This window comes from Protomyctophum parallelum (genome assembly GCF_964188405.1).
Source record: "Protomyctophum parallelum genome assembly, chromosome: 18".
Taxonomy (NCBI): Eukaryota; Metazoa; Chordata; class Actinopteri; order Myctophiformes; family Myctophidae; genus Protomyctophum; species Protomyctophum parallelum.
Window position 1 is genome coordinate 17888716 of NC_139716.1, and position 19584 is coordinate 17908299.

At 41.4% G+C, this 19584-nt stretch overlaps 1 protein-coding gene across 1 annotated transcript in view; it reads right to left on the reverse strand.

Moving 5' to 3' along the window:
- LOC310876001 (nuclear factor 1 B-type-like) overlaps positions 1-5490 on the reverse strand; it is a gene marked incomplete at its 3' end in the record, with an annotated part of 107712 nt that extends 102222 nt beyond the window's left edge. The window contains exons 1-2 of the mRNA XM_083789449.1: positions 5183-5490; positions 44-575 (exon numbers count right to left, since the gene is read on the reverse strand). Of these exons, the coding sequence (XP_083645575.1) occupies positions 44-575; positions 5183-5200 (550 nt within the window). The 5' untranslated portion in view covers positions 5201-5490. The remainder of the gene's footprint in view (positions 1-43; positions 576-5182) is intronic.
- Between the last annotated feature and the right edge of the window lie 14094 nt (positions 5491-19584).

The window sequence follows — 19584 nt, forward strand, 5'->3', positions numbered from 1 at the left end:
ACACACACACAATTTACACCGTGGTGGAAGAGCGTGAACCTACCTTGGTCCTGGACATAGTATGCTAGAAACAAGTCCAGTTCCTTGACCGACACTGTTATGTGGTGTGGCTGGACGCAAAGTGCTGGGTTGGTGCAATGCAGAGACTTGACGAGGCGCTCGCCGTCTGTACTTTCCAGGGGGATGCCTTTGAAGAGGATGACCATCACCAGGTCCAGGCGCCAAACTTTGTCGGCCTGCCGCAAGCAGTCGATCCTGCGGATCTTGCCCTTCTGGTCCGGGTTGGAGAGCACGCAGCACGGGTGTTTCTTGCCCGTCACGCTGAGGACAAAGTCCTCCCGGTACTCCTGGCGAATGTCCTTCCGGAGCTTGGCCAGCAGCCTGGACGCCCACTTCTGCTTCACCTCGGGCTTCTCGCTCAGCAGCTCGTCCTTGACCGCGCGCTCCTCGTCCTTGGACATCCGCTTCTCGTGCTTCTTGAAGTACTTGCGTTTCCTGGCCTGAAGGTTGAACCACGTGTAGGCGATGGCGCGGACATGAGGGAGGAGAGCCTCGATGAAGGGATGAAATTCATCCTGGAGCGGTTCGCCGTGTCCAAGAGGAGGGAAGAGAGGGAAGGAAGACAGAAAGAGAGAAAGTTAAACACAAACTATTTGCCTATGAAATCAGTCGGCCTATACAGTAAAAAAGTTAAGACTACAACAAAAGCAAACGGTTTCAGTCGTATGGCCATGTCATGTGATAACATAATAACGGCAGTTTCAACATTTATACACGTAAAAAAGGGCACTCTCGGGCTCGGCACAGACTCTGTGTTCTTTTACCATCCTAAATGTAGCTTGCATGTGTTGCAGGTATACCACAAGCAAATTCCACTGTTTATATCAACTGCCAGCGCCACAATAGGACAAGGCACAGCAGCTCAAGTCTCCCCTCTCTCCGCTCTCCGAGCATGCACTGAGTGGGAGTCCCATGCTGCTGCTGACGGAGGGATCATGCGCCCCCCGTGCACTTGGATTTCTCTTTCTCTTATCAAGCTATAGCCACATACCAATGTGAACTCGTCCCATGTTCAGTAAGCAAGGAGAGTATAAGGAGACAGGGCTGGAGTAGATTCAAATGTACAAATGCACAAATAAAAGTAATCTTCTCTGTGAGCACACACCCTCTACTAGCCTCCTACATCAACTTTGTGTTCCATGATTGGTGGACCTACGGACAAAGAACTAAAAGCTTCATAATTATATATTAATAACAAATATAGGAACTATAAGCTACTATTTATATGTTTGAGGCGGGACTATATGTTTGCGATCCTTCCAAATCCCACACTGTGTTGAACGCACGCCATGACACTTGACCGCGTTCATTCCAAAATCTGGCTTCGACAACGAAAGTAGAATTCTGGCCTAGTCTGCAAATTATTTGTTGCTTCTACCCATAACATTTTTGCTATTGAGCAAAGAATATTTACGTGAAATTCTTATATTTAATTTTGGTATTCATCTAGTGCAGGGCATCATAGTATATAGTGCAATGTATATATATATATAGTACATGATTGTTTTATTCTTGCAACTAAAAGTATTTCTGCGAGCTGAGAAATAGGAGGAAAATAAACCGGAGTGTATCAATACTATAGGGTTATTTTGCGGTATCACTAGGATAACTGAAAAAAATTAAATAAAATAAAAGGGAAGATAACTTTTCAGTGTACATTCCCTATATACGTTTCGGAGTGTGCTGTGAAAGATGAGGATTCATTTGGTACAGAATTATCAGAAATTATAGTAGCAGCGTGTGAGAAGTGGAAACATGATCATGTCATTGTTTTAGGTCATTAAAATGTCAAACCGAATAACCATAAGACGCTTCATTTGAACAGGGCCTTTGAAGAGTTCAACCACATATTGTTCTTTGTGTAGGCAGGCAAGGCTATGGGAAACCACAGACATCCACTCCCTATCTATGCTTGCCGCTGGTGCTCCAACCGAGAAGCCACATTTCTGGGCCTCCCTTTCATGGTAATAAAACTTTAAACTCGTGTTTTGGTGTAGTTGTCAAATAATAATGAAATTTAAATTACAGACTTCAGTGACGTTTTGTGATATAGCCCATAGAATACTTTACAAACTTTTAGACTATACATTGTGTCATCTTGAGCATAAAAAAAGTGTAAAATAAAAAAATAAATCTAAACTAATTATTGAATTGCCATCTCCCTAAAGTTGACACTGAGAAAAGTGAGCAATACTGAGAATCAATATGTTTGCAGCTTCTTCTTTCTTTTTTTTAATACACTTGTGGTTTCCGGTCAAAAATCTATCAAACAATATTGAGTTAATATTTTAAATCAGACTAAAACCAAGCTCTCTAAGATAAATGACTTGGCGAGGCCCTGCATGTGCAGTGCACTTCAGCTGGGGCCATAAAAGCACAATCCTCTTAAGTACAAACTAAACCACATCTCAGTCAATCACTTACTTATGCCAAGTAAAATATAAACAGTAAAACTGAGTCAGCCAAACAGTCAGCTACTCTGTCCAAGTCCTTAGTCAACCTTATCATTAGTAGGCCTATCTTCAATCAAGTGCCGAAATGTCCTCACAACTTGATTTTCCTCGTTTCCCTGCATGTGGTTGTGGTATACAAATAAAATGATGCACAGGCTAAAATATTAAACAGAGTTAGACGAGGCCATATTGTGTATATTAAAAGGTTATTTGAGGGCACGAACAACCTAATTAATTAAACTTGGCAGAAATTGTGCATAATACATATGAACTATACCGGATTATCATATAGGTGACAATTTGTCGCTTATTTGCGCACAACTTTACGCAGTTGGGGAGCGCAGCATATTTTGATCGTTCGGGTTTGACACTGGGTTTTCGCTGGACTCTGATCTTTTCCCGTATCTAAAATCAACATAACACGGTAACATTGTCCTCACCTAACCACACCGTTTGGATCAATAGCATACATTTGTTCTGTTTGAACAACCTATATCCGCCAGCAAAGCGGCAATTCCCTTACCGCCGAGGTTGTTAGAACATTATTTAGGCTATATGGCAGTGGCTAATTATATATCTATTCACAAGGACAGGGAATTGAACGATCTTTCTTAACGCAAAAATAAACGTGCACAGCACCGAATTGATTATAGCCTATTGCGCTCTGGTAATTTGCAGTAATCTGTCAAAGAGCAAGCATCAAACAACGGCAGGTCAGTTTAAACAAAAAATAATTAAAAACAAAAAACAAAGAAAGACACAAATACCTGAGTAAGACAAATTGGAGAATACATGACGAGCCAGTCGCACACAAAACCAATGTTATTTCGAGTGATTCCTGTGAAGTGCGGATCACTTTATTATCGCGCCATTCCTCCTATAGCTGGGGCCGACGACACTGCTAGTGTGCACCGTGCGAGACTCGATCTGCTTGGTGGAGGCAGTTCAGATCCGCGTCCAAAAGATTATCCAAGAAGAACATCCATGGAAGAAGTGTGGTGTGCGCGAGGGATCCGAAAAGATTGTCGTTGTCTGAGTTCAAATGTAAAGTAGCCTATGATTAAAAAAGAAAAAGGAACGGGGAAAATGAAAAGTTCAACATGCACGCGTAACGGCACTTCTATTTCTAAATGCCTCCCGACTCCGAACAGACTCGTAGACTCGCCTACCGCCGGTAACTACTGCCCTGCTGCCGGGGCTGGGTGGATGGATGGATGGATGGATGGGGTGTTTTGCGCTCTCTCTCCAGTTTTAGTGATATCTGCCTCATAAACGCATTGTGACGCGCCACCACCAGTATGCACAGCGATCGATGTGTGCAACGCACGCTAGCTCCCGCTTTTCAAACTTGATATGAAATGGACCTGCATACACCTTCAGTTCAGCCCTGCACGATCCCAGCAGCAAATCACGCACAACTTTTTTTTCTCTCTTTCACCCACGTAATTACATAGTCACACTCCTCCTCCTCCTCCTCCTCCTCCTCCTCTACTGCTGCAAACACATTCCATATTATCCACCATCCCACCGACCGAAGTCACCCAACTATTCTTTTTTTGCACAAAACTCTGATGGTGTACAAAATGAGACCGAATGGACCCGTAACACGGAGTTATAGCTACAAAATGCATGCATTATATCACTGAAGATATATATATATATATATATAGGCTATATATATATATAATTTTTTTTTTTACAATTTATTTCTGAGAGGATTATTTTATGGGCTCAGGAGGAGAACTTTGGACCGGTGGCTCCGGAGTATATAACTTTATTTCTTCCACACAAGCCGCGTGCGTGCGCCCTTATAATCGCACTTTATGCTTCAAGAGCAAAAGCACTATTAACTTCTCTCAAATTAAATCGTCTTGCAGATTTACAGCAGCAGCGACACAATCGTTAACTGATCCCTGAAACAGCAATTCCACTCTCATCTCTTCGACATTTATAGCCGTGTAAAGGGGCTAATATTGGGCCCTGTAATGATAATCCACCAAATATAAAGGTTATCTCTGCAAAAATGTGCCTTGTGTGTGTGTGTGTGTGTGTGTGGGGGGGGGGGGGTAGCTTTTTGTTTGCCAGAGTGAAAGTTATGTATAGGAGGGGGGGTCTAAGTCCACGATACATTACAACAACAAAAAAATCTGCTTGACTGAAAAAGGTTCAGGCTTACCTGAATGACTATTTGTGTGTAGGCTGACGGGGTTACAGTAATACAAATCTGTTTTGTGTGTGTAGCTTTATTCTTTAGGTCTATTGTAGGTTAATGAGATGTTATTTCAACATTGTCACGGTGTAGTGCGTGCGTGCGTGACTGCGCGCGTGCGTGTGTCGTGTGTGTGTGTGTGTCCACATTCCAAATGAAGTTCATTCGCCAATAAAGGGGCGGGGAGGGTTAACGTGGGTTACTGTAGATCGGTGCCAAGTTGACACGTCTTTTGGCGCTAGTCAGTGTTGTTACATTGGGTTCCAATTCCAGCCATGGTTATGTATGTAATGTAACCCACTTATTATTCAGATTATCAGATTATTGGTTACATTTCTCTTGGCACCACGCGTTATTTTACTACCATAGCAAAAAAAAAACGACTAGCCTCTCCAAATGTCATCGTCATATCATTATTTATATCATCCTATCCCAACATCTCATAAACATGTCCACGTACCATCGCACTGTACTGCATGGATTGACTGGGTGTCCTGGAGCCTTGGTGAGACACAAGCCGGTAGAATCACATTTCTCACGTCACGCTGTTCAACTTTGTGCTTTAGGAGGCTGTTTCTCTTGCACAAAAAAAAAAAGAAAGTCAATACCGGAAGACAATTCTTGGCAGAAGGCGGTCAAATCAAGTTAAGAGCACCTCGTTTTTTCCCTCTCTCTCTCTCTCTCCCTCCCTCCCTCTCTCTCTCTCTCTTTCTCTCTCTCTCTTATCTCCCTTCTCCCCTTCGCGTCTTTACTTTTGGATCGGGTTTTTAGGGTTGTGCGGCTGAGATTTGAACGCGATCCAGAAGAGGTTGAGTTTTGGAAACTGGGAAGCAGGTCTCCGCCTTCACTTTCACTGACTGACTGCCGCCCCTCCGACGGGCTCTCGCCACTCCGCCAGCCACTGAACGCTGCGAGCCTATTGGCTACCACTACTGCCCCGGGGACAACCATCCCATAGCCCGAAGTGTGCACTGTGTGATAGGTTATAATATTATATGCAAGTGGTAGAAGAAGTGATCATTTTCATAAAGGTAGCAATGCCATAAGGTAGAAATACAGGTAGCCTACTACTATTAACTGTTACAAATAAAAGGTTAAAAGTACCCCAATGGAAACAAGCCAATATAGGCTTTCTTGGATTTTAGCAGACCTTGTATTAAAAAGTAAAGTATTCATTCAATCAATCAATCAATCAATCAATCAATCTTAAACTATTTTGACTAAGTGAGTAAAAGTGCAAGTCCATCCATCCATCCATCTTCAACCACGTATCCGTAGTCAGGTCGTGTGGGCAACAGCTCCATGTTCACGAGTAAATTGGGTGCAAGTATTCTCATCAAAACATACTTAAGAGTTGTAGGCTACTACCAAACTTAATAGAAAAGGAACTTCATTGTCATGACTCATGACACAAGTTTACAGGTGTAAAGAAATGGATGAAATTATTTTTTGTGTAAGATCCATGTTTCCTTTTTTTGTAATTATGCCTATGCACATGATGTTTGACATAAAATGCTTGGACACAGCAGCAGGTACAGTATATATTGGCACATTGTAAATTTGATGAGTATTTTTGCATTGTCAGTTCAACCACATGTAGCCTATTCATTATGCAGAATGGCCCATTTCGCAACCATATTATTGAATTGTAATGAATTAATAATGTATTCAGAGTTGTGTTTGTGTTCATCACTTTAATGTTGCAGCTGGTAAATGTGGGGCTGATTTGAATTACTTTGTGCTGCAGCTGCGGTAGCTTACCTAACAATAATACATAATAATCTATCGTTAATGTATGTTTTGTAACAATATTCAAGATATGCAAAGTAGACTATACAAAATAAAGCTGTCAAGTAACTAGTGAGTGGCCTATAAAGTATACACAATTTATAGGCTACTCAAGTAAAGTAAAAGTACTCCCAAATTAACTAATTAACTCAACTACTGTACTTAAGTAGGCCTACAGTAGTTAGTTAGTTAGAGTATATAGTTTAATTACATCACTGCTACTTACATCAAACAAGGTAATTCAATTGTTACCTCTTCAAAGATTCCACAGAGAAGCACTGTGAATATGGAAAATTGGACAAGGTGACAACATGTTTGATGTAAATCTGTCAACGTAATTCATATTATTACATTAAATTCCATTCCAGAGTGTAGCCCACCATGTTTGCTGTCAACAGTCAGCGAGCAGTGAAAACTAATCAACCAATCATAGCACAGCCGTCTCTTCAGGCCATAGGATCTCTTCAGGCCATGGGAAAACTGTGTGCCCTCAGCCCCTCACTTCCGCCCGCCTGACTCACTGTATACTGTTTGTGTGACTGATGTTGTACTTGCATGACCAGTGAGGTCAGCAAGCATGCATGTCAATAGAACACAGGTCAGCGCGCATGTCAGTGGAACGCAGGTCAGCGCGCATTTCAGTAGAAGACAGGTCAGCATGCACGGTTTACTATGTCACATTGGGTTACAACCAGTGGCGTATCTACAATAAGGAGACAATAAGCGCCAAAAATGCATACACTGAGAAAAAAGAGAGGACAAACACCAGACCTGAGAACTAGTAGTGGACAGCGGATTGGCCGTTGCGTGCAGAGAGCGACCCTAAATCACCCATTGCAAGTCAATAGAACACAGCATGCATGGCCCCGGTCAGCGCGCATGTCAATTGAACTTAGGTCAGCGCAGCGAGCAACAGGCATATGCCCATATATAGGTCAACATGCATGACCATAGAACAGTGTGCAAAACCATATACGTCAGTGTGCATGACCACCTATCTACATGGCCAGAGGTCAGTTACATGACCATAGGTCAACTACATGGCCATAGATAGGTCAACTACATGGTCAGCTACATGACCATAGGTCAACACAACATGACCATAGGTCAGGTACATGGCCATAGGTCAACACTACATGACCATAGGTCAGGTACATGGCCATAGGTCAACACAACATGACCATAGGTCAGCTACATGGCCATAGGTCAGCTACATGACCATAGGTCAACACTACATGACCATAGGTCAACACTACATGGCCATAGGTAAACACTACATGGCCATAGGTCAGCTACATGACCATAGGTCAGCTACTGCAATGGAAATAAGCCGTTGGCTTTCTTGCATTTATCCTTTTGATGGTGATGTATAACTATGTGCATTTTTCTGTACATGTAAACATTGTCAATAAACATATCAATCAATCAATCAATGACCATAGGTCAACACTACATGGCCATAGGTCAGCTACATGACCATAGGCCAGCTACATGAGCATATACACATACAGATGTATAGACAAAATGTCTATGACAGTCAAATCAGTCAGGCTTCATCTTGAACCGTCTATTACAGAGTATGTATACATTTTCACCTACAAGTAGACCACCAATATAGAGAATATAGATTATTATTATTATTGTTAATAATAATAATAACTAGAACTGCACTCTGTCAAGTGCATACTTGCTTGTTGCACACTAGCAAGCAGAGTGCGCTGTGCGCAAGTACTTTCGACCGCTACAAACTGTCAAATCTCAGTTTCTCTGTGAAGGAACGTTTGAAATGTTGAATTATTAGGTTTAACTATTTGCTACCTACCTACTTTATGCATGTTACGTAATGACTACTTGTGCCTGATTACATGATTACATACATGTATACATAAGAGCATTACCTTTAATCCTCCCAACACTAAAACATATCGTCATTACGTCACCATCGAAAACCAATTACACTCTGGCATTGGTTCCTTTAATCCACATATTTCTTACGTCATCATTGAGAGCTAGTTATACATATACTATGTATATATGTATATGTAATTTGTAAGTTGATTAGCGGTATACTGTGGTTACTTTGCGCCGTACGCACGTCCCAGCCAACCCGCCACTTTTGATGCGTATGCACCGTCCCAGCAAATTGTGCCTGATACGGCAGTGGTGCCAGATTACATACATGTATACACAGGAGCATTACCTTTAATCCTCCCAACCCTAAAACATATCGTCATTACGTCACCGTCGAAAACCAATTACACTCTGGCATTGGGTCCTTTAATCCACATATTTCTTACGTCATTATTGAGAGCTAGTTATACATATACTATGTATATGTAATTTGTAAGTTGATTAGCGGTATAGTGTGGTTACTTTGCGCCGTACGCACGTCCCAGCCAACCCGCCACTTTTGATGCGTATGCACCGTCCCAGCAAATTGTGCCTGATATGGCAGTCGTGCCAGATTACATACATGTATACACAGGAGCATTACCTTTAATCCTCCCAACACTAAAACATATCGTCATTACGTCTCCATCGGAAACCAATTACACTCTGGCATTGGGTCCTTTAATCCACATATTTCTTACGTCATCATTGAGAGCTAGTTATACATATACACACCATGTAATCTGGTCCCAGCAAATCAGGCACAATTTGCTGGGACGGTGCATACGCATCAAAAGTGGCGGGTTGGCTGGGACGGTGCATACGAGTCCCGGGAGAAACTATTACTTGCGCGCTCTGCTTGCGCAAGTAATAATAATTATATTATTATTATCATCAGTAGGCCTATAATTGGCTATTCCCAGGCTTGACATTGTATCAAGTTGTAGACCTACCAATATAGCCTATATACCAATTAAATGATATGCTACCTTGCAACAAGACTTTGTTCTAGGCTCATTTATGATTCATTCCACAAACAATTCCACACAAATGATGTAATACCATTAAGCCGTATAGGCTAGTCATAATATGATGATCAATGATGAATGATCGTTTCGGAGATAACGCCAATCTAATACTTAATGTGTAGGCCTATCTAATCAAATTAAGGCGACTTGAACCATACAAAGGGTTTTGACTATTATTATAATATAATGTCACGCTAATAACAGATGAAATGATAAGTATGAATCATTGTCATCCATTCAAATTGGCCTCTCAACCCTGTATACTGCACGCAACACGCACGCGCGCGGGGGTCGCGCGCGCGCACACACACACACACACACACACACACACACACCATTTTTCCATGCAACTATAAAATAACAAATAAATAAAGTTTTTGTCTTTCAAATGTACAGGCGGGCTATTGATAGGTCCATTTGCTGCTCCAATAATCCCTCACGACGCACTCTCTCTCCCTCGTTAATTTCCACAAGTTCACAAAGTTCTGTGACATTTCAAGGTCTATAATATTAATTAGGGCCATTTTACACAATGGTGGGACGTGATTCTGATAAAACATTTGATGGCAGTAGCACATATTTCTTTTTACGAGAACCATTATTGAGATTAAATTGCTTCATATTTAGTATAGTATCGACTATCGGGGCCTTTATTGTAATTTGTTTCCAATTTCCTTTATTTTTTCTAGGCTGTGTAGGTTATGTTTCTTTCTTTCAGCGGATTACATTTATTAAAACATTTTGTAAACTGAATTATTAAGACCTATATAAATACAGTCAGTGTAAGAACCTTTCTCACCTTTGTGTCTGCTGCCTCCATGTGGTGAGAAAGCAAATCACTAGTCTGCAACTTTCTTCAGTTTCTTGAATTAGTCAGACATCTATCAACATCAGAGTCCGAGTCCGACCGTGTTGTGTAACTCTTCTGTTGACCAGTAGTTTTAACTTGGCATCAAACAAACAAACAATCTTGACGGAAGAATTACTTTTCTAGACATGTATGCTATAGAAAATCGATAAAAATAAATAGAAAAAGGGTCTTGCAGCTGTCGCAGATTCGCAGGGCGATGATGATGATGCCACTGCCAGTGCCAGGCCAGCAGTACAGAGAGCACTCGATTGAACACTGATTAGAAATCAGTCTCAGCTGCCACGGTACGGGCACAGGCAGGCACTTATTGGGCACTTATAATAAGTGCCTGCCTGTGACCGTGTTGAAAATTTGCTAAATGTACCTTCTTTCCTTAAATAAGCGTAAAGAAAATTAACTAAATGTAGCCTACCTTCTTTCAGACCTCAGATCTTATTTATGGCTGCTATGTCTCTAAAGACTCAGATGGTCTGAAGGAAGGTACATTGACAGTTCATTTTCTTTAAGCTTATTTATTTCCAAGGAAAGAAGGTAGGCTACATTTTCAACCATATGTGAGTGACTTTGTAAGCAACTTTTAGCACACGTTAAGTGCATTATTTGCCATTTAAGCAAAAATAGTTACCCATTTGTATGTAAGATTGGAGTAGGCTACAGTGCAGAATAGCCTATGTAACCTGCTGGCTGCTGCTAAGTGTTTTGTGGGATCGTGAGGATTGAGGAATTACGTTTTTAACATGCTACTCTAATCCATGCTCTATCTCTTTATTTCGCTAGATGGCGACATGCTCGTTCTGTTGATGTGCTGACTGAACTGAAGACCTTGAAACCAGCAAACCATACCAAAGACATTCAAAATGGTAACAGGAAAGGTGGGCACCACAACATTCTGGGCAAAGCAAAGCGAAGTTACCATGTTTACCCAGGGTAACTACTAAACTCAAGAACTTGTTTACAGCCAGGCCCTGCTCATAGAACATTTCAATGCCTTGCTCAAGGGCACTTCAACGATGGTAATTTTAACGTGCCGGTCCGGGGTTACGAACCAGCGACCTTTCGATATCAAGACCGCTCCGCAAACCGTTCGGCCACCGCTGCCCCTATAGGGAAAGCTGAAGAGTGGGCACTTTGGGGAGATGCAACCCGGTCTCACCTAAGACGGCGAAATACCACGAAAATGCGAATGCGTGCATATGACACTAGACACCGACAATCCGTGTATATGTACTTTATTTCCTCCCCGTTCACTTCTATACGTTGCTTGTCAGTGACGTGCATAATCAACTATTTGGACTGTAAAAAAAAAAAAAAAATTGATAGGTTGCAATATTAACAACACTCAATAAAATATGTATCACTACTGATGATGTTTGACAACTATTTCTATGGAGATTAGAGTGAGCATAAGGGGAATCTGGGCACCAAAACAGAGTGGGCACAGGGAAATCTGGGCACCTCGGAAGTGGGCACTAGAGAAATGTGGGCACCAAAACAGAGGCTTTGTGTCCACAGAATGTGTTTAGCTGCACCTAGCGTGCATATTACTAGAATGCAACTACATTCAGATGACCCACCCCTATCCAAAACATTTTCTGACAAATTAGTTTGAGGTTAAGGTTGGGCATAGTTCTGCAAGGTTAAGGTATGGGAGTAATGGAACCCATGCCACGAAGCATCCCCTGGGAGTGCAACCTACTTGCACATCATGGCTGGGGGATGGATGTACTTGTACATCAAGCCGCCTTGTACTACATGGAAACAGGAGATTATAGCCAAATTCCAATACCCAATATCTCGGCCACTCGCTCACTCACACTCGCTCACTCCAGCATGGCAAATGACGGTGAAATTGGTGACCTGCCAAATATGTGACCATCTTGTTCACACACCTATTACATGGAAGTCTTTAAATACATGGCCTAAATACAGTTAGGTTGAACTCTGCTAATGAACAAACTGCAACAATTGACATTAGGACACATTTACATTATGTGATTGTCTACACGGTTGTCACATATTTCAGCAGGTCACCAAATCCACCATAACACCACCTTGCTGGAGTGACTGAGTGCGAGTGAGCGAGTAGCCGAGATTCTGGGTATTGGAATTTGGCTATAAGGCTCCTGCCCTATGGGCACCATGGCTCAACAAGGCTTACTTACGTACAAGGTTGCAGAGATAAAAAATACAATATTTATATATCTATTGAAATAAATTAGTAGACCTAAAAACTAATGGTTAAGAGCCTAGAGTGTAATAAAGTGGGTTTAATGAAGCTTCATTTGCCAGTTTCCAGAGTGCCAGAGTATCCAGGAGAGTAGGAGACGCTCTCTGTGTAAAATGAAATACACCTAAGTCCTGGGTAAAGGGGTCCTTGGTTGGCGGAGTGGTAAAGTCCCTGCCTAGTGCCTACCACCACAGAGGTTGTGGGTTTGAATCCACTGTGGTGCAACCGGCTTTGTCGGAGGGGGTTCCAGGTGGTCCCCAGCAAAATAATGGAGAGTTGTTAACCAAATGGACCCTTGCAGGTCCATTCATTTGACACTCTCAGGAGTTAAATTATTGTTAAACATCTACATTACTTAATTTACAAGAAGTCTTTAGAGGATGTAAAATAATTGTTATTTTGATGGTCTCCTATGGCACCAACATCAATCAGAACAGCGTGGAATTGTGGACAAAATCTTATCCAAAGGCAACAAAAAAATTCTAAAGTCTAATTCTAAACTTCTTTGCCTTCTTTTTTATTTTTTTACTATTTTGCAAAACATTTTTGAATAGTTAAAATGGCCAATCTACAAGCTCACAATGTGTCAATGTAGATTGGCTAGTTGAACTAAATGTTTTTCAAAATAGTAAAAGAAGTAAGGGGTTTAGCGGTGAAGAAAATGGAGCCCCTAAATGTCCTCAAATGGTGGTCCGTGACTCAAATGCCTAATACATAATGGACCTTGATATGAAAAGGGTTGAAAACCACTGCTCGAACACGAATTGGCACGTGTTCGGGGGAGGGAAGCCGAGCGGGGAGCGTGATGATTATCATTGCACGTACTGCTACGGGCTGGGGGCGGCACCTATCAGCGGGGAGTGTTGGGCGAGAGGAGTAGGATGAAGGCTCTACTTCTACCTCCTGTTGGGGCTCCTCTCTTATAATAGTTCCTTTGGTTGATTTTAAATTTATTTTAGTAGCTTCTCATTTAAGTTCACTCAGTTGCCGTAGCTTCTAAGTCAAGTTCACTTATGGGTCGCCTGGCTGTAACAGTGCCCTGATAGTCTGCTCAAACTCAAAGTAGTTCCCTTGCCCTGCCAGCCAGCCAGCCAGCCACCCAGCCAGCCTGCCTTGTTCTGGTCTCCTGCACTTGAGTTCACCTGTCTGACCCTAACAGGCTGTACATTACATTGAGATCACAAGGGAGGTTCTTGCTGCTGTAGTTGCTGGCTCATAGAGGGACAGATGCTCGTTGTCCTCGCAAGTAGTGACAAATTGCTCTAGAAAGAATAATTTATGTGACTACTGAAATGTAGTGGTCTTCCCCGTAAAGATAGGTTAACTCAGTAATCTGGAGCATCCAGTTAGTTTAATAATACCATCACCATCACCATTCACAGGCCCTCATTAATTCAAGGCTATACTTCTGCTGTTGAATAGTAATTACTGGCTAATGGGATTTTAGTCATATTTACTGTGGATAGACACTTGCAATCAGAAATGCCAAAATAAACAAATGTACAAAATATAATGTAATTATAAACAAAAAAGGATACACAAATACAAAAAGAATAGTACCGGGATTTCAGAGACAGTGTAATAGAAAGATGTCTGTAGTCAAGTCAAGTAAATAAATATTCAGAAATAAATGTCAGCCTGTGTTGCCTCTGCAGCCTGGGAAAGGCGCGGGCTGGACAAGGGCTCTTTGTGTGGCACTATCAAATTAACACTGTAGAGAGTGCACAGAGAGGTGCATTCTAGGAAAGCCTTTACAGTGAAAACAGGTGAAATATACTCCCTTTTGTTATTCATTGTACATAGAAAATAACATATATTTCAGTCTGCACCGTTATCCCCCTTTTTGAATACAGTTGCCTCATGTAATCCTTTGGGCTTTAAAGAAAGTCCACATACTTTATATGTGAAAAGTGAAGTGGTTTCTATAAGAAAATGTTGATTGATTCATATCAAAAAGCTTTCCCCACCATATCCCTAACCAAACCTTACCTGTGACACAGGTATTTAAGCATACAGGGAGACAAAATCCCATCTTTATTTGATGTGATAGTCGCCGGTGCTCCCTAACCATAATTTACTGATGCAAAATTATAGCTAAGGCATGTTCTGCTTTCCCGTAAGCCAGAGGAAAACAAGGTTGACATGATGAAATCTTAAACTCACCTGTGTTCTTCATCTGATAAGAATGTAAACGACACAGTCTGATATATAATCCCTATACATTGTAATTACATTGTCATTTTGATTCAAGATGTTATTCCCAATCCTCACTGAGGGATACAAAAACCAAGTAATTAAAAAGCCTCAAGCCTCAAAAGCAGGATAGGGAGCAACAAGAGAAAACAAACGTAAAAAAAGATCTCCACTTACCATCCACCACGTTCTAGCTGACATGTCATAACAAAGCTGCCATTTAATGGAGCTGTCTGTCAGTTTAGCAGCCATAACTCTGTCCCCGTCCTCTCATCGGACACGGCCCGGTGTAAGCTAAGACACCTAATCAAGAAGACATCAGAGAAGACATGCTGTGCCACATGTAGGCCAATCCTCGGCAGATGGCATTATGGGAAAGAAAGGCAACAAGTTGACCAGCAAGTGGAACCTGACTGTGGGTAATTACAAAAGTCGTGACCCTGCTCCCCTTCTATCCACCCCCACCCCCTCGTACAGTAGCCCCCCCCCCCCTGCTTTTATTCCTTTCTTTCTCCCTCCTCTCTCTGTCTCTCCCTCTCCTCTCTCTCTCTCTCTCTCTCTCTCTCTCTCTCTCTCTCTCTCTCTGTGTAGTTTAGATTAGTAACCTGATTAAAAAAGGTAGCCTACATGAGTTACCACAAAAAACATACTTTTGAAGTGAGTAGACCATTTGCTGCCAACATTACATGGCAACTTTTAGATTTTGTTTTGAATTGTATTCTCTAGAATAAATGTATTCTATATTATGCATAATATATGCATAATATACACACACACGCACGCACGTGCACGCACACACACACACACACACACACACACACACACACAAATTAGGCTCGGCTAATTTCAAAGAAGTGGTTTAGAACAGGAGCATCATTCAATTGTGTGGCCTCTGATTTAGCAAGTGGGAGGCAGACGCAAGCTGGTTTGTCGTGAGTCACTGCTGACCTTATAGAACTACAGTACTTGTCTTTTTCTCAACCTCATCAACCCTGGGTTTGTCTGAAGAGAAGCTGCCTCTGTTGTTCAAAGAAAGCTGCACTGAAGGCTTGATGTCGCTTTGTTGTATTCAAAGGAATATTACAAATGTCTTCAACAGGTGGAGAATTGGAGATGTATTTCTATAAAGGCCCCAATATGAAGACTATTTATTTTCTAAATAGAAAGTAATATCTGTTATATATGATAGGACCCCAATGGAAACAAGACTGCAAGTTGTATTGTTTTCCATTTCTGTCCCAAATAGGGTATTCAGTGAATCAATCAATAGTTCCTGTGACATACATCTTTACATTTCTATTGAAACATTTCTATTATTTAACCACATGAACCCTAGCATGTCTATTCTGGGGGCGAACATTTGTCTAAAATAACCGATATACAATTAAGCTCACAACGCATCACATTGCAACGCGTTGAGAGCTTGAGAGATTTGGTGTAGAGGGGGGGGGGGGGGGGAAGCACCAAACCAAGTAGAGACTTTCAATTTAAAAGAGGCTTGAGTAGTGTTTGACTCTCTTCCTCACTTCATTTGGATATTAAGATGATGGACAAATCCATGTAAATGTTCAAACGGATGCCATTTGAAAAGAGCTTTTCTCCCCTGTCACATTCCAAACCGCCTCACTGAGGCCAGCTGGATTTCCCCCACGTGGATGGTGGGTGGAATTAATAACAGTAAAATATGAATGGCAATGCTTCCAGGCCATAGGAGCCCAGAGGCATTTAGCACTACACAGTAATCTCACACTGTGAGCGTTTATTTACCTCTGAGAGTGTACAAATGTAACCATTTGGATATATATGTACACTAACGGTGTTATTACATACTGTCTTGTATGTAAATGTTTGTATACACTATGTTGTTTGTTGAGTGTTGAAGCTTTTTGTAATGCTGCTGCTACCCTGGAAAAAGAGATCTTCTATCAATTGGATTTTCCCAACATAAATCCAAGCTACTGAAATAGAAACGGCAGGGTTTTTATTCCTGGAAAGTTAGCATGCTATATATTGGAACATTTGGAAGCCATTGTTCTTTCGTTAATAAAAATAGGAATACGAATGTTATCTAAAAACAAATTAAAATAAATATCTAACAATGTCACTGATAGGAGGGTTTCTGAAGTGTCCACAGGCAGCCCTCCTATGAGACACAGACCGAGAAGAAAATCACACCCGTGTGAACTGAGTGGTGCAACTCCGTGTGAGGGTCCCCGGTGGGTCCCCGGAACTTCCAGACCCACAGGAACGTGCCTGCCCAGGGTGCCGGCCTGGTTCCGGCGAGCCGTCCCGCGTCCGAAACGGTCGAGAAATTACTGTGTGGGGGAATTAGCATTTAGCAGACACCTCTCCCTCTCTCTCTCTCCCCCCTCCCCCTCTCTCTCTCTGTAATTAGCAGGCAACACTATCTCTCTCATTCTGTTTCTAGCACAACAGCTCCACTTTTGCCCCTACCGGTACTCTAAAAATAGGGACATAGGTTGGGACATAGGGGGACATTGCTGTTCCTTGGAGTGGTTGCACCACTCAAAAAAGGTACCATTTTATCATGAACATTACTGAGGACCAATTATATGAAGATGGGTAAAGTCAGCCTTTAAGTGATGTTGACGTGAAGAAGGCAAACATGATCGTGAATAAAAATTGGGATCTTGACAATAATTTACAGACACATTCATGTATTTGTTTAAAATATTACAATATCACTTAATCAGATTAACAGATGAATCTGTCTTATTCAAACTAGTCCTTGATGCTCTTTATTCTCTTCTTAGTTTTGGGGAAAATAACATTAAATACAGATACATTATGCAACATCAGTGATGTAAAATGAGCTGTCTTGTTCTTGCAGAAAGGAAAATCCTCAGTCTCACATATGAGGGTATGCATGTTATTGATTTTGAGTGCAAAACCGATACATTTCATAGTGTTGATTGGATTAAATATTTCAAGCCCAACTTTTAATTGGATTGCCACTTTATACAGTAAGAGCTCATATGAAAATCAATAGGTCAATCAATACTTCCATGTTCGTGGCAGTGAGCAGCAGAAACCAGTGGAAGCAGATGTGTCTGTGTGAGTGTGTGTGTGTGTGTGTGTGTGTGTGTGTGTGTGTGTGTGTGTGTGTGTGTGTGTGTGTGTGCGCGCGCGTGTGTGTCTCAGATCTCTGGGGCATACGAAGGATGATGATGATGATGGGGTTGGCTGTTATAGATTGCGTAAAACATTTTCACTGAATACTAACAAATTAAATTACTGTATGTCTCGAGAAATAGCATTAGAACAAAACATAAAGACTAATGATTGGCATGTAACGATATATCGTACAGTGATTCAATTCGATTCAAACTGGTGGTAAGTTAAATCGTGATTAATTCGCAGTTTGAATCGTGATGCATCTTTGTACGAGTTTTCAGCCATTTGCTACTGCATTGAAAAGACCATCAGAGAAGAAAACTAGATAAAGTGCCCCTCAGGTCTCCCCCAGGGCAGGTCAGGTTGTGGCCTCCTGGTGGTGCTATAATAAGCCAATGTGAAAAGGGTGCCATTTCTTCTTAGGCCTTGGATGGCAATTGGATGATTTGAGGCATTTTGTTCCAAAAATGTGTTTTGCAAAACTCCACCTGTTGGTGGCGCTATAACAGGCCAATGTGAAAAGGGATATATTCATCAATCTGTGAAAGATTTCACGTAAATTGCACGCTGCGTTCATGATTTGAGGCTTTTTGTTCAAAACGGGCCAATCCTGCAAATTTTGAAAGCCAATGATAGCCAATCAGGATGGAATATGAAATATCGGACAGATCTGTCTTGAGCACATGAATATAGAGATAGTGTGTAACGATTTGCGTGATCTTTGGACACAAAATAAATATAATAAGAAAAATTGTGAAAATGTGGCGCAAATCTTTAAGTATATATTCTTTCAGAGCGAACGTTTTTAACTCAAATCTTTGCTTCTGGGGGGTTCCCTGGAACAACACATTTTCAGATGGGGGTCAGCGGCCAATTACATATAATTTTTGGGGTCCTTGACGTGAAATAGTTTGAGAACCACTGATATAGAAACAGGATTTAGAAGACATTTGTAGAATCGTCCTCAGGTCTAAATGGGTTTTAAGTCTACACTCCAACAAACGTGTACTGTATGTGACTGAATGTTGTAGGCTACCTCTTGCATGTAGGTCAGAGCTACAACATGAATGACAAAAATGATGGCGTGCCGTGAACAGATTTTGCAGATGGAACCGATCATGCAGGACACTGAATATTCAGCTTAACGTTTGTGATATAAACTCAGCGTATATCATGGGACCATATGGAAAGAAACGCCAAAATCATTGTCTAGGCTTAGCAAAATGGGTGCAACACGACAAGCCCCTATAACTCTAATCTTACTCGTAAACATCATAGACAGGGCTTGCATCTGAGACATAACTGTTCCAGGCATAGTTTATGTTTATCAAGCCTATGGCCAACTATTTCTTTTGTTCAGCCAGATGTCAAGTACAGTAAAAAATAGCAGGTGGTCACTTAATTATCTCAGTTGACCAAGCACAACCAGAGATTAGGAACACATTTAATATGTACTGTTAGAGAAGATTGCCATTATCTCGACAGCAGTGGATCTTAAACTTGTTCAGCCCATGGTCCATTTGCTGAAATATTAAACTTCCGGCATTATACAAACTACTGTTAGTATCTACTTCAAGATTCGAGGAGAATGTGGATGGATGTTAATTGATTGATATTAAACAGGTTAATTTTTAACATGCACCACCACTATCCTAATTGGTGGATTAACAGGTGGCTACTTGTCAAAGAGGACAAAGGCATTCCATCTTACCTCTGTGTCTAACTAGGAA